General features: G+C 41.4%; 1 protein-coding gene across 1 annotated transcript in view; it reads right to left on the bottom strand.

Moving 5' to 3' along the window:
* Positions 1-8588, bottom strand: part of PALMD (palmdelphin) — a 41300-nt gene extending 32712 nt beyond the window's left edge. The window contains exon 1 of the mRNA XM_070941193.1: positions 8386-8588. Coding sequence (XP_070797294.1) covers positions 8386-8430 — 45 coding nt within the window. The 5' untranslated portion in view covers positions 8431-8588. The remainder of the gene's footprint in view (positions 1-8385) is intronic.
* Between the last annotated feature and the right edge of the window lie 4935 nt (positions 8589-13523).

The following is a 13523-nucleotide window of genomic DNA, read 5'->3' as shown; positions in this document are numbered from 1 at the left end:
TTAACATGCTGATTGAATTTACCAACTTTGCTAAGACTGAACTGGCCTATTGATATCCATGGACCAGTTATTCTCGGTCATAGATTACTGTAATGGTCATTATGTGGAGATGTTTTTGAAGGAAACAGTAATGAGCAGATTTCTGTTGGGTGTGTCTACCAAGGAGTGCATCAGCTTCCTTGGTTTATAGGTCACACTCAAAGGACTAATTTTCATTTATAAATAATTCCTTGATGCCTTAAGTACTGCTTATCTAATGAACATCTCCGCAATATGTGTCAAGCTCCACTCAGGTGGAGAAAATCAAGGGAGCAAGAACGATCTATGATTTCAATAAGATATCTTTCAAACTAGTCTAGGGTAAATACAGAATCTTGGAAACTGTTAGATCAGGCGCAGCGGCCACATCTGCGGATGACACCGGACAGCTGGCGTCGTCATCAATATGGAATAGGTGGAGCGTGGGGGCTGGGTCTTCGACTGGATTTTTCGACGGGCATCTGCTGAGCGCGTCGGCGTTTCCTATGGCTGTGCCTGGCTGGTGCACGAGCCGGTAGGAGTAGCCGGCTAGGAAGATGGCCCATCTCATCATCCGTGGAGACATGAAGGTCGGGGTGGGTTGGTCGCCTGCGAGGAGTCCCAGGAGTGGCTTGTGGTCGGTGACTATGGTGAAGCGTCTTCCGTAGAGGTATTCGTGGAAGCGCTTCACTCCAGCCACGATGGCCAGGGCTTCTTTGTCCAGCTGACTGTAGTTCCGTTCTGCGCCGGACATGGTCTTTGAGAAGTAGGCGATGGGGGCTTCCGTGCCGTTGGGCAGTTCGTGGCTGAGGACTGCCCCCACCCCATACGGCGACGCATCACAGGTCAGCTTGATGGGCAGCGTCTCACTGTATTGAATGAGGACGCTTTTGGACGTCAATAGTCCCTTGATGGCCCGGAACGCTGCTTCCTCTTCCTGGCCCCACTTCCAGGAAGCCGATTTCCCCAGCAGGCGGTGGAGTGGCTCAGCAACTGTGGCTTTCTGTTTTAAGAAAATGGCGTAGAAGTTGAGCAACCCAAGGAAAGCCTGAAGCTCCGTTTTGTTTTTTGGGCTTGGAGCTTCATGGATTGCTTCCACTTTTGATTTGGTGGGGTGGATGCCAGTGCTATCAATGAGATAGCCCAGGAACTCGACTTCCTGTACTCCTATGATGCACTTGTCCCGTCTGACCCTCAAGCCCTTGGCCTTGAATCGCTGCAGGACAAGCCTGAGCCGCTCAAGGAGTTGAGCTCTTGAGCCACCGGAGATGAGCACATCATCGAAGTATGGCACCACCCCTGGAACGCCTTGGAGAAGGCGTTCCATCATTGATTGGAAAATGCCGGGGGCAGCGCTGACTCCAAATTGGAGGCGGTTGCATTTGAATGCCCCCCTGTGCGTGACAATTGTTTGTGCCTCCGCCGTTTTTTCATCTACTGGCAGTTGCTGGTAAGCCTGGGCCAGGTCCAGTTTCGCAAAAATTGAGCCAGTTCCCAGGGAATGCAGCAGATGTTGCACCACTGGGACTGGGTATGCGCTCTGTGCCAACGCCTTGTTGATGGTACAACGGTAGTCGGCGCAGATGCGCACAGATCCATCATGCTTCAGTGGGGTCACAATGGGAGTCTCCCATGAGGCATGATCGATCGGTTCCAGGACGCCCTGGGCGATCAGCTTATCCAGCTGTTCGTCTACTTTAGGCCGCAGGGCAAACGGAACTCGGCGGGGCTTGAGCCTAATTGGGGTGATTCCCTTATCCAGATTAAAAGAGTTTGGCCTCCCCACAAATTTCCCCAGCTTACCATCGAAGACTTCCTTGAACTCTTCGATGATGGTGTCGAGTTCATCCCTGTGGATTTCGTGGATGCCCTCGATGGAAAGCCCCAGCGGCTTAAACCACTCCACACCTAACAGGTTCGGTCGGCTGTGCTCCACGATGGTGATGGGCAGCTCTCCGTTGAACTCGTTGTACTTGATGTGGATGGTGGCTCTGCCCAGGATTCCAATGGGGTTTCCGTTGAAGTCCACAAGCCTCGGCTTTGGGGTTTTCAGCTGGGCCTTTTTGTAGGATGGCTTCAACTGCTTTAGGTGCTGCCAGTCCATGATGGAGTAGGCGGATCCGGAGTCTACCTCCATCTTGCACGGTGACCCCTCTGCCAGCAGCGTCACATGGAATTTGGTGGTCCCCTCGTCGCTTGTGTGAGTGATGGTGGTCTGGTGCACCGTTCTATTTCGGGGATAGTCCTCCTCCCCGCGCCGGGACTGGTTTGAGGACCGTTTGGATGTCCTCTGGTTGTCTTTGCGATTCTCCCGGAATCGTGGTCTGGGCGGTTCCGGGGCTGGATCGGTGGCTCTGCAGGCCTCTGCGATGTGCCCCCTCTTCAGGCATCGGCGGCAGGTCGCGTCCCTCCATCTGCAGGTCGCCCTGGGGTGGTCGCCTCTGCAGCTGCCGCATCGTTCTCCCCGGTCGCCATGCTGTGGGTTTTCCCGCCTGGGGGGGCGGGAGACCTTGTGGACGGCCATTTCCTCATCTGACTCGGATTGAGTGGTTGCCTCGTCTGATGAGGTCAGGCCCGACTTGTGGATCTTATGGATCCCTCTTGCCTTTATCATCGCGGCGGCTGCTTGCTCGGATGTTTCGGCTGCTGTCGCCTCGTCGAGGACGTCTTTGAGCGGTATCCTCTTTCGGCTGAGGAATTTCTTCTGTAGCCCCACATCTCTCATTCCAAAAACAACGCGGTCTCGGATGGCATTATCCACGTTGTCGAACTCGCAGTTGGCAGCGATTTGGCGAAGCGCTGCCACGAATTCCTTGATGGATTCACCTTCCCGCTGGTTTCTTTGCTGGAAGGTGAACCTGTTTGCGATGGGGGTGCCTGTAGGTGCATAGTGCTCCTGTAGGACTTCCTGCAGGTCGTTCCAGGACATCTCCTCAATGTCCCTGGGTGCCACGAGGTCAATCGCCATCTCTAGGACGTCCGATCCGCAATGAGCCAGGAAGAGGGCTCTTTTCCGCTCATCGTCGAGGTTCTGGTAGCCATTACCTCGCAGGAACTGTCGGAATCGGACCATGTATGACCTCCACTTCTCCCGGGATGGGTCGAACGGGTTCAGCGCTGTCATCGGGGCTTGCGGGGTAGCCATTCTGGAAGTCGCTGTGGTGTGGTGACTTCAGCTCTGTGGGCGATCGTGCCTTGAGTCTTTCTCAGGTTCTCTTCTCTAGTCCTTCGTCGCCAGTGTTAGATCAGGCGCAGGAACAGAAGACGTGACCAGCTCGATACATTTAATAACTTTATTAGTTACAAAAGTAGCAAGACAAGACTGCTGGCGCGCTGCCGGAGCTCTCCTTATATTCGCTCCCGGCAGACGCACCGCCCCTTGACAGGGGTTCAAATCTCCCGCCCGATGGCTAGCAGCCAATCAGGGCGGATGTCCTTATAAGGACATAACAGAAACTGTAAGAAATTTTTCCACATTCAGTTATAGGGAGTTAGTTAATTAAGGTGGAGTCTCAGAATGCTTTAAAATGCTGTCCAATTTATCTTCAATTGAGCTAAGTTGTCATTTGCTAAAGCTGTTAATGATCTTGTCTGTTATCTCTTGATTGTTTTAAATCAGGGGTTTCCAAACTTGGCAACTTTAAGACTTGTGGACTTCAACTGCCAGAATTCCTCAGCCAGCAAAGCAAAGCTGGCTGAGGAATTCTGGGAGTTGAAGTCCACAAGTCTTAAAGTTGCCAAGTTTAGAGACCCCTGATTTAAATCTTGTATTCTTTTCCTTTTCTTTATAGTAATTTATATTACGAACCAGGAACTCTATTTATTTACCTGTTTTCTGTGCATGGATAAAACAGGAGAAGGCAGGACCTTCTTAGTGGTGGCACCAACATTAAGGATTTTCGTACATGCTGCCTGCTTGTAACAGAAATGTTGAAACAATACTTTCATAATCTAGTCTTCCCTTTCTGACTGGAACGTGATCATTAATGTTTGCTGGCTCTTTCAGTGATATTTTATGCAGTTTTATTATTGTTTTCCTATCTGGTTTTATATCATATTTTACTAACTGGCTATTTTTATTGTTTAATGTTGTACTGAAAAGTACTGTAAATTGGCTTGCGAGGAGCATATGGATAGAAAAATAACATGTGATTAACTAAATTAAGAAATAATTAAACCTAACAGTTTCAAATCTTTAGAATTATATTACTGAGATATCATGAAAGTTTTACAGAAAATAGATGATAAGAAATGGGGCATTACAGAATATCTAATATATTCATTGCGCAGAAAAATTGTTCTTTCTGGGACTGTGCTATGGAGGGAAAAAGTTTTGGTGGAAAAAATAACTGTCTTAAACAGAAGTAAAGGAGCAGGCATTTTATACAGGTAGTCTTTGATTTACAATAGTTCATTTAGTGACCATTCAAAGTTGCAATGGCACTGAAAAAAAAAGACTTATGGCCATTTTTCACACTTACGAATGTTGCAGCACCTCCATGGTCATGTGATCAAAATTAAAATGGCAATTGGTTCATATTTATGATGATCACAGTGTCTCAGGATAATGTGATCAGCTTTTGTGACTTTCTGACAAGCAAAGCCAATGGGGAAACGAGATTCATTTAACAACCATGTTACTAAAGTAACTAAAGTAACTGCATTCACTAACAACTGTGGCAAGAAAGATCGTAAAATGGGGCAAAACTCACTTAACAAATGTCTCGCTTAGCAACATAAATTTTGGGCTCAATTGTGGTAAGTCGAGGACTAGCCTTTCGTGATTTCCAAAGAACCTTGGAAAAAATATACTATATTGATTTAGTGACATCTGCTTTCATCTGAACGACCTCACCCAGAATTCTCTGCATAGACTGAGGAAGTCACTGTATGTCCATGGAAAGAATCTACTTTTGAAAACTTCAGAATTCCATTACAAGACAAGTCTTTCCATTTTATTTTTGATAGATCTTAAATACCTAGTTACAATAAATGAAAAATTTCCTAGTAAAATTGCTGTTAATGGTTTGGTTCTGTCATGCATTTATTTTTTCTCTATATATTTTTTGCCACATGCAGAATATGTCAAGCATGCATTTACTCTGATTTCAGGGGAAAAAAAGAATCTCCTAAAGTCTAAAGATGCTTCTCTGTTTTTTTACAAATATATAGTTTTACAAATATATTAACAACATTTAACACACTTAACAACATTTGCTGCCTAAACCACAGGATAAAATGATTCTACCCTTGCTATTTAATATACCGAAGTCAAGAAGATTAGGAGTTTAATCTTTTAATTGCTTTAAACAACCTTAAAATTGTTGATAGGGTACAGTGGTGTCTAGGCAGAGCAGGGGAAATAAAATCAAGAAGATGATTTTGGTAGCATGAGCCACCTCTAAGAGATGGGCGGTGTATAAATTTAATATCTCATGTATATGTGTGCCAACATTGGCACATTTAGAGCAGGAATAATGTGTTGATCAGTCTGCTGCATCTTGATTATTATTTTTTTTACACCCTCTTTGTGGATGCTTCTGAAAGGATAGCATCCTTTATCACCCATGAAGCGCAGATGTTGGTTAGAGGGCATTATAAGTGTGTCCTCCAAGACAGAAAAATGCAGAAAGGCAGCCCCTGTATCTGCTGCTTCAACTGGTTGTTTCTCTCTATCTCATGATAGAATCTGGCCAGAGGGAAAATTCATTAAATTGATGGAATAGCTTTAATTACAAAGGGCTGGAAGGTGGGTGAGTTCTATTCCTAAATTAATGATAAATCTCTGAAGAATGTTTCTTGGTGGCAGAGGTAGAATAGAATGAGAGCCTATGTGTGAAACTGTTTTTAAAGTTTGTTTACTATATACACCTCTGCTAAGCAGTTTGAGATAGTACAGTTAATCCAGATTTCAAGAACATCTTGCTTGCCAGTCTTTGAATTACATACTTTCCTTTCTTCCTGATGATGCCACATAAACAGCCTGAGAAAATCCAATGCCTAACTGAATGGGCAGGGGTGGGTTGCCCCCGGTTCGGACCAGTTCGTAAAAACCGGTAGGAAAACTGGTGGGAAGCTCTGCCCAATGACCCCGACGTCATCAGGAAGCTTCTGCGCATGCACGGCCCTGTTGCGGACCGGTAGTAAAGGTAAGTAGAACCCACCCCTGGGTGGGTTCTACTTATCTTTACTACCGGTTTGCAACAGGGCGAGGTTCGCACCCTAACCCGAACCCCTGGGTGGGTTCTACTTACTTTTACTACCAGTTTGCAACTGGGCCGCGCGCTTCCTGATGATGTCGGGGTCAGTGGGCGGAGCCTCCCACCGGTTTTACTACCGGTTCTTGCGAACCGGTCCGAACCGGGGGCAACCCACCACTATGAATGGGTTATCAGAATGAGTTGGTATTTATAAGTGAACTTATAAGTTCACTTATAAGGGCAATGATATCATTGTAAGAATGACAAACTGCAGAAGAAATTTGCTTTGCTGGGTGCAGAGCCTCTTGTATCAAAATCCCCTAAACTGAGGTTTCATTTATATTTGCAAACAGGGAATTTTGGATTTTCCTTTAATGGTTTTGAGTGATATTGGCTTGTTTTTGCTTTTGCTTTTCAAATAATATGCCTTTTATTGGTTTCCAGGGTGGCTGAAGAGTTTCTTTGTATTATTTATTTATTTATTTATTTATTTATTTATTTATTTATTTATTTATTTATTTATTTATTATTAGTTCGATTTATATGCCGCCCTTCTCCGGAGACACATGGGCGGCTTACAATGCATTAAGCAATAGCCTTCATACTTTTGTATATACCTGCTTAGTAGGGCTTTCGGCCCCCAAAGCGGTGTTCTTTTTTATACAAAGTCAGTTTATTGCCCCCACAATCTGGGTCCTCATTTTACCTACCTCGAAAGGATGGAAGGCTGAGTCAACCTTGAATTATATATATATATATATTATATATATACTTTGTATCTATCTTTTTAGAAATGCCATTTCAAAACATTTCACCTTTTCCTTTGAAAAGTTTGCCCAACTGTGGACTTTCTATTTGTCATAATATAAAATAAATACATATTCTCACAATTTAATTTCTTTTGGCAACTCCTTGAACTGAATATGGATGGTGGCATACAAATAACAATTAGAATATATACAATTATGCAATTCCTCTAGGGGCAAAATGTACTTTATGATAAAGATGATTTTTTACACTATTTTATTATCATGGATATGGAAAATCTTTTGGCCCAAAAGAGGCTATGGCAGGCTTGTAAAAAAGTTTGTAAAAGTTATTAGGCTGCATACTTCATAATAATTTGCCTGATTGCTCATTTTTAACTGAGCCTTTTAAGGCATGGTAGTTAGGAAGGAGATGGGGAAAAGTCGGGTGTGTTCCTTTTCTTTTTAAAGCTTTCCAAATGTTATTTGGAACATTTTTATTCAGCACTAACTACAAAAACGTCTCTGTATTGGGACACCTGGCTAGTAGACAGGTAATAGTTACATCTATTGATCAATGAGAGATTTTTTATTCATAGATGGAGAAAGAATGGCTGATCTAAGATTGGCTAGCAATTGATAAAGATATGCACAGGGTAAAAGTTAGCTTATTTTTTCTTATTTGCTACATTTGAAAATTGTTCCCTTAGATCTAACCAATGATGTCTTTAAAGAGCAGGCAAAGTCTGTAGACCCTACTTGTCAAAGCACAGGAGTGTGAAGGTCATTTTAGGTCAACAGACACCGGAAGACAATACATTTTGACATTATATTGTCTTCACCTCTGTATCTTCTTCTGATTAACACAACACTGTTGAGGACATTTTCCCACCTGCATAAGGAACAAATTCAAAGCCTCCTGACTATAGTATGAATTGACCTGAATTTCACCTCCGCTGTTCTTTAAACAATCACAACCTCAACTACTTTGGTGTTTTCCAGAATTATCCACAAGTACCCCTTCCGCTAGGCAGAAATCTTCCCTCCCTGGTTATTTACGTTCAAGCTATGGAACTGTCGAATGCCTTCTCTTTTCTAGTTTTCTGTCCTGGTGTCCTTCAAATGCAAAGTTTCTTCAAAGAGTCACTCAAACCTAATGGCAGCATTGCAGAAGCCTGACGTAAAACATAGTGTGACTCGAGCATCTGTTGCATTCGGTGCTGTGGAGCTGTCAGCTCAGATGATGCCCACTGTAAAGGCAGTTGGGCTAAAGAATTATGCTGATCTTCAAACTGCTGGGTTACACAGTCACGTCAAATAAGAATAGAAAACAAAGAGCTTCTGAGAGTAGAAGACTACATTGCAAGCTGCACTGAGAATGAGAAAGTATAATTTTCTTAGACATGTATGTTCTTACTTACTGTGATGGCCTGAAATCTTTCCTTCAGCAGTTCCTCTTCTTCCATTCTGGAAGTGAAACAAACACACAGGTTGTGAAAGCTACAAAGGAATACCAGGCTCCCGTGTGTAAGAAGTTTTCCAGTTAGATGCTTTGAAAGACAGAGCTCTAATTCCACCAAGGAAGGAAGGAGCCTTAGCTGGAGTGTCTCCGAAGAGAGAGCAAAACTGCTCACATAGACATATGCAACAGGGTGTGCTGAAGAGGCAGACGTCCAGAACCCTGGCATCAGTTGACTGACAAGTTTGAACGGCAGAACATAAGCCTTTTCCTTCTGCGGCAGCTGCCAATTCTTTGTTGTAATAATACACACACTTTGCATGCCACAGATTAACTCTGGAGTGCCCAAATATTTTCTTTTCTTCCTATCCCCCAATCAGAACACCAATCATATTTGCCTGTGGAATTCCTTTTCAGTTTTTGTTTTAATGGGCAAAATAGAAAACTTTGGGCCTTTTTAACCCCTTCTTATCCTTTCATGCTGCTTGAGAGGTCAGAAAAAAAGAAGAGCAATCATTTCTGTAGCAGACGGCAAGATTTTTTTTTAAAAACCTTAATCTTAATGATGCCTAGCAGGGTCTCTGCAAGGTGGAAGTGTTCCCATGTTGTCAAAATGAATTTATCAGGCTGAGAAAAAAGTATGCTAAAAATCAATGAGAAACTTGGACTTGAGTAGAACTCTTGTTTAATTCTATCTATAACGGTCTCAGGACACACAGGTAGTCCTTGACTTACAACAGTTTGTTTAGTGACTGTTTGAAGTTACAACGGCACTGAAAAAAAGTGACTTATGACCATTTTTCACACTTTGCAGCATCCCCGTGGTCATGTGATTTACATTCGGATGCTTGACAGCTGACCCACATTTATGACGATTGCAGTGTCCCGGGGTCATGCGATCACCCGTTGCACCCTTCCGTCAAGCAAAGTCAATGGGGAAACCAGATTCACTTAACAACCGTGTTACTAGTTTAACAACTGCGGTGATTCACTTAACAAATGTGGTAAGAAAAGTTGTAAAATGGGGCAAAACTCGCTTAACAGGTTTCTCACTTAGCAGCATGAATTTTGGGTTCAACTGTGGTCGTAAACTGAGGACTACCTGTATACCCAGAAAGAGTTAGTTCTTCTGTCCTCAAAATAGGAGGAAGGACTGTCTAAATTTAATTAAATTTATATACCACCACAAGGGCTCGGTCTAACTATCTCATTGGCAGTTCCTGAGAATGAAAAAGAATAGCCCCCCCCAAAAGAGTGCCATCTTCCTTGCCGGGAAGCCAAGTTTAAATGTCCAAGGGGAATACAAAAGAACGAAAGTGATTTGCTCAAACTATCTGCCAATTTTGAGTCTTTTCAAAGGGCCATTTGACAAACTATTTCTTTTAAAGCTAAACAGGCTGGTGACATTTGGAAGAATGGCTACTATTAGCGCCACCAACCCCCTTCCCGGCTAATGATTCTCAGTCAAAGAGGAAACTCCAACAGGTAGAAGCGGTGGTCTCGTTATGCACGCACATGACTGGAAGAGCAGGTTAAGCTGAAATCAAAGTCCAGAGCAGCAACAAGTGTGGCCACGGCAGATACAGTACATAGTCAAGGTCAGACAAGTTTATAAGTTGTAGGAACCTGCATGGATAGGTTGCGTCAATCTAACAACACTAAGGCAGGGCAGCACTTACCGTAGTTGGTGAAAGGCAACAAGAATTCCATTAATTGCTCTATCTACTATTCAAATGGTGCACTCCAAGCATGGCCAGTATGGATTGGGCACTATTCTTGTTGTTGATTGGGACACTTTTTTTGTGTGCCTCTAAACAGAACTCCCTAAGACTGTTGCCACCACAGCCATCTTCTTCTGGTAAGAAAGGCCATTTCCCGTTTGGCTACTGTTCATAAGTGGCAGCCAAATACTGCTTTATGTACCCTCTCCCTGAACCTGGCAGCTTTCAAGGGTGATCATTTCCTAGAATTCCAGTTTTATGGTGCTACAAGTTCAAGTTTGGAAAACTGGTGCGCTCGTCTGACTTCTGAGATCTATAAGCCAGCCCCTTCTGGTACTTAGTATACCCAGCCAGCCCACCATAAAAGCATTATTTCTCTTAACGAACTTCACAGCATATATGAAGAATAAGCAACCAATGATCTTCAGGGTGATATTGATGACTTAGGAGATTTTCATTTTCTGTAAATTACTGGGTAACTCTGCCTGAAAGGGAGGTTTTAAAAAGTGAACAAAAAATAGAAAATATTGTTGGTGCAATGTATTGTGATATGGTACCATATACAATGCCAAAGATATTAAGCATTTACACGGGGAAACCAGAGCCGGTTTTATTTCTTTAGTACCAACATGGTGTATCCAATAAAATTTTACTTTTGGGAATTCAATTCTCCCGAGAGTGTTTACTTGTTTTAGGTTTTCTAATTGGACAGTTGACACAGATGTTTTTTTTTTTTTCAAAGTTAGAATTGGATGTTGAATCTCTCAAAACAAGAGTGAACTTTATGGCAATGTCAAAAGTGGCTTTAAACTGTGTGTTGTTTTTTTTTTTTTTGCTTTAATTTATATGCCACCCTTTTCCGGAGACTCAGGGCGGCTTACAATGCGTTAAGCAATAGCCTTCATACTTTTGTATATTTATACAAAGTCAGCTTATTGCCCCCACAATCTGGGTCCTCATTTTACCTACCTTTGAAAGGATGGAAGGCTGAGTCAACCTTGAGCCTGGTGAGATTTGAACTTGCAGTAATTGCAAGCAGCAGATGTTAATAACAGTCCTTTAATCCACTGTGCTACCAAGGCTGTACATATGTTTGAGAAACAGAGCAAGTTCTTTCTTTTTCTTGTTAAAAGGGCAAGCATTCTAAAAATACACACACAATGCTTGCGAAGCAGGGGGTTGTTTTGTGAACCTTTTATTACAAATCTCTGACAAAAGTGGAATGTGAATTATTTAAGATGTTATATGATATCAGGCATTGTTTCATAGCTTCAGTATTAGGTAACATTACCTTATGAATTGCTCAAGTATGCAAAGGTGTGGGAACTGGTCAGTATCTTCTTTTTCTTCTTTAAAGTGTGCAGTGAATGTAGCATATGGATCTTATATTTGAATATTTTTAATTCTAAGGAGAAATGAAGAGGGAAACATTTTCTCATTACTGTGTCTACCTGACTTGTCAGCTATAGTTGTTAAGCGGAACTTCCAAATCCTAGTTTAAAGGAATCTCCTGAAAATGTTGTACTTTGGAAATCAGGATGACCTAATTATATTGTAGCTATAACCATATGGAGCAAATATGCCATGTCATCCTTGTGCATTTCTTTCCCAGATTTCTGAGTAGATCAAGTTCATGTCATATGATCTTTATAATTATTTCAATCTTTTGGGTGTTCAGCTTCAAAGGTAAGCTCCTCCTAGCACTGCTGTCTTCTACAATTGTGCTTAATTTGGTTCTTATGCTAGGACAGTTTTAATCCATTATAGATGTTACTTTATTTAATTTATTCCCTGCTTTACAGCTCTGCTGAGCATTCCAGGCAGCTAACAAAATTAAAGGAAACACATATATAAAGAGACATATATCTATAAAGAAAATATATAAAATAAAGAACTTATTTTAAATAATGGTAAAATAAATGTGATAGCCATCTAATAAATAGAATTTATGGGAAAGAAATAGGCCTTTAAAGATTGTCTAAATCCTGTTACAGTGGAACAAAATGTATCCATTCAGGAAGTGAATTCAGGAATATATATATAAAAAGTTGGCATCTAACAGGGGAAGCATCTGCAAGAAAATATCTTCTGGCAATACAGGAAAGATTTGCATAGATTATATAAATGTGTGTGAATATTTAATTTTATTTTTGTGACTTGTCTTTTGGAAAAAGTGCATTACTTATTAATTTATATGGAACATAAATAACAATTGACTTATTGTTATTTATACTTATCAAAACTAATCTTCTGTACATATGTTTACAATATATTAATAATTAACAAAGTTTATTTAACATTAAAAAATATGTTTGCAATTAATAAAGAAAAAATGTATAAAGTACTATATCCATATCAAAATCTCTAATTGTCCAATTGGGACTCACAGTATGTACCCTGTTTTCCCCAAAATAAAACCCAACTGGAAAATAATTTAACAAGCATGATTTTTCAGGATGCTTGTAATATAAGCCCTACCCCCAAAATAAGCCCCAGTTAAAATTGTCAGCCAGATGGGTGCATTTAGTACTGTATTTCCCCCAAAATAAGACCTAACCAGAAAATAAGCCCTAATGCATCTTTTGGAGCAAAAATTAAAAATTAAGAGCCTTGGTGGCACAGCAGACTAAAACACTGTTAAGTAACACCAGCTGCCTGCAATTACTACAAGTTCAAATCTCACCAGGCTCAAGGTTGACTCAGCCTTCCATCCTTTCGAGGTAGGTAAAATGAGGACCCGGTTTGTGGGGGCAATAAGCTGACTTTGTATAAAAAGAACACCGCTGGGGGGGGCCGAAAGCCCTACTAAGCAGGTATATACAAAAGTATGAAGGCTATTGCTTAACGCATTGTAAACCACCCTGAGTCTCCAGAAAAGGGCAGCATATAAATCAAGCCAATTAATTAATTAGTTTTAGTTTTGGGGAAACGTAATAAAACAGAAATTCTTCAGGCCGTTAGTGGGTTAATAGTATCCTTCCAAATTTATAGTATCATTTCTAATATAAAAATATGCAATTCCAATTTTTATCATCCTATTGCTTGCCAAATCATTGATATATACTCTAATGCAAAAGAACATGACTGTCTACAAAACCCAGTATTTTTCTAGAATAAATTTAAAATTTGACTGATTTAATTGCAAAATGTTGACTGAAACATGAAATCAATTTACAACTTGCAGCTTTTTGTTTTTCCTCTAAATAAGGTTTAGAGAATCAACAGAATGTTATTTCTCCAAAATGATTTTTTTTCTCCAAAGAAAGATCATGCAATGTCCTAAGTTAAAATTCTTTTTGTAATATCTTACAAAGAACTTTTCAATAACAGGCCACATTTGTCTGCTCTGTAACTTGATGCCTAAACTTGTGGCTTATTG

The sequence above is a fragment of the Pituophis catenifer genome, unplaced genomic scaffold (assembly GCF_029215685.1).
Source record: "Pituophis catenifer annectens isolate HBS135680 unplaced genomic scaffold, rPitCat1.0.hap2 SCAF_3, whole genome shotgun sequence".
Lineage (NCBI taxonomy): Eukaryota > Metazoa > Chordata > Lepidosauria > Squamata > Colubridae > Pituophis > Pituophis catenifer.
Note: the sequence above shows the minus strand (reverse complement) of the source record. Positions and strands in the feature narration are given on the sequence as shown.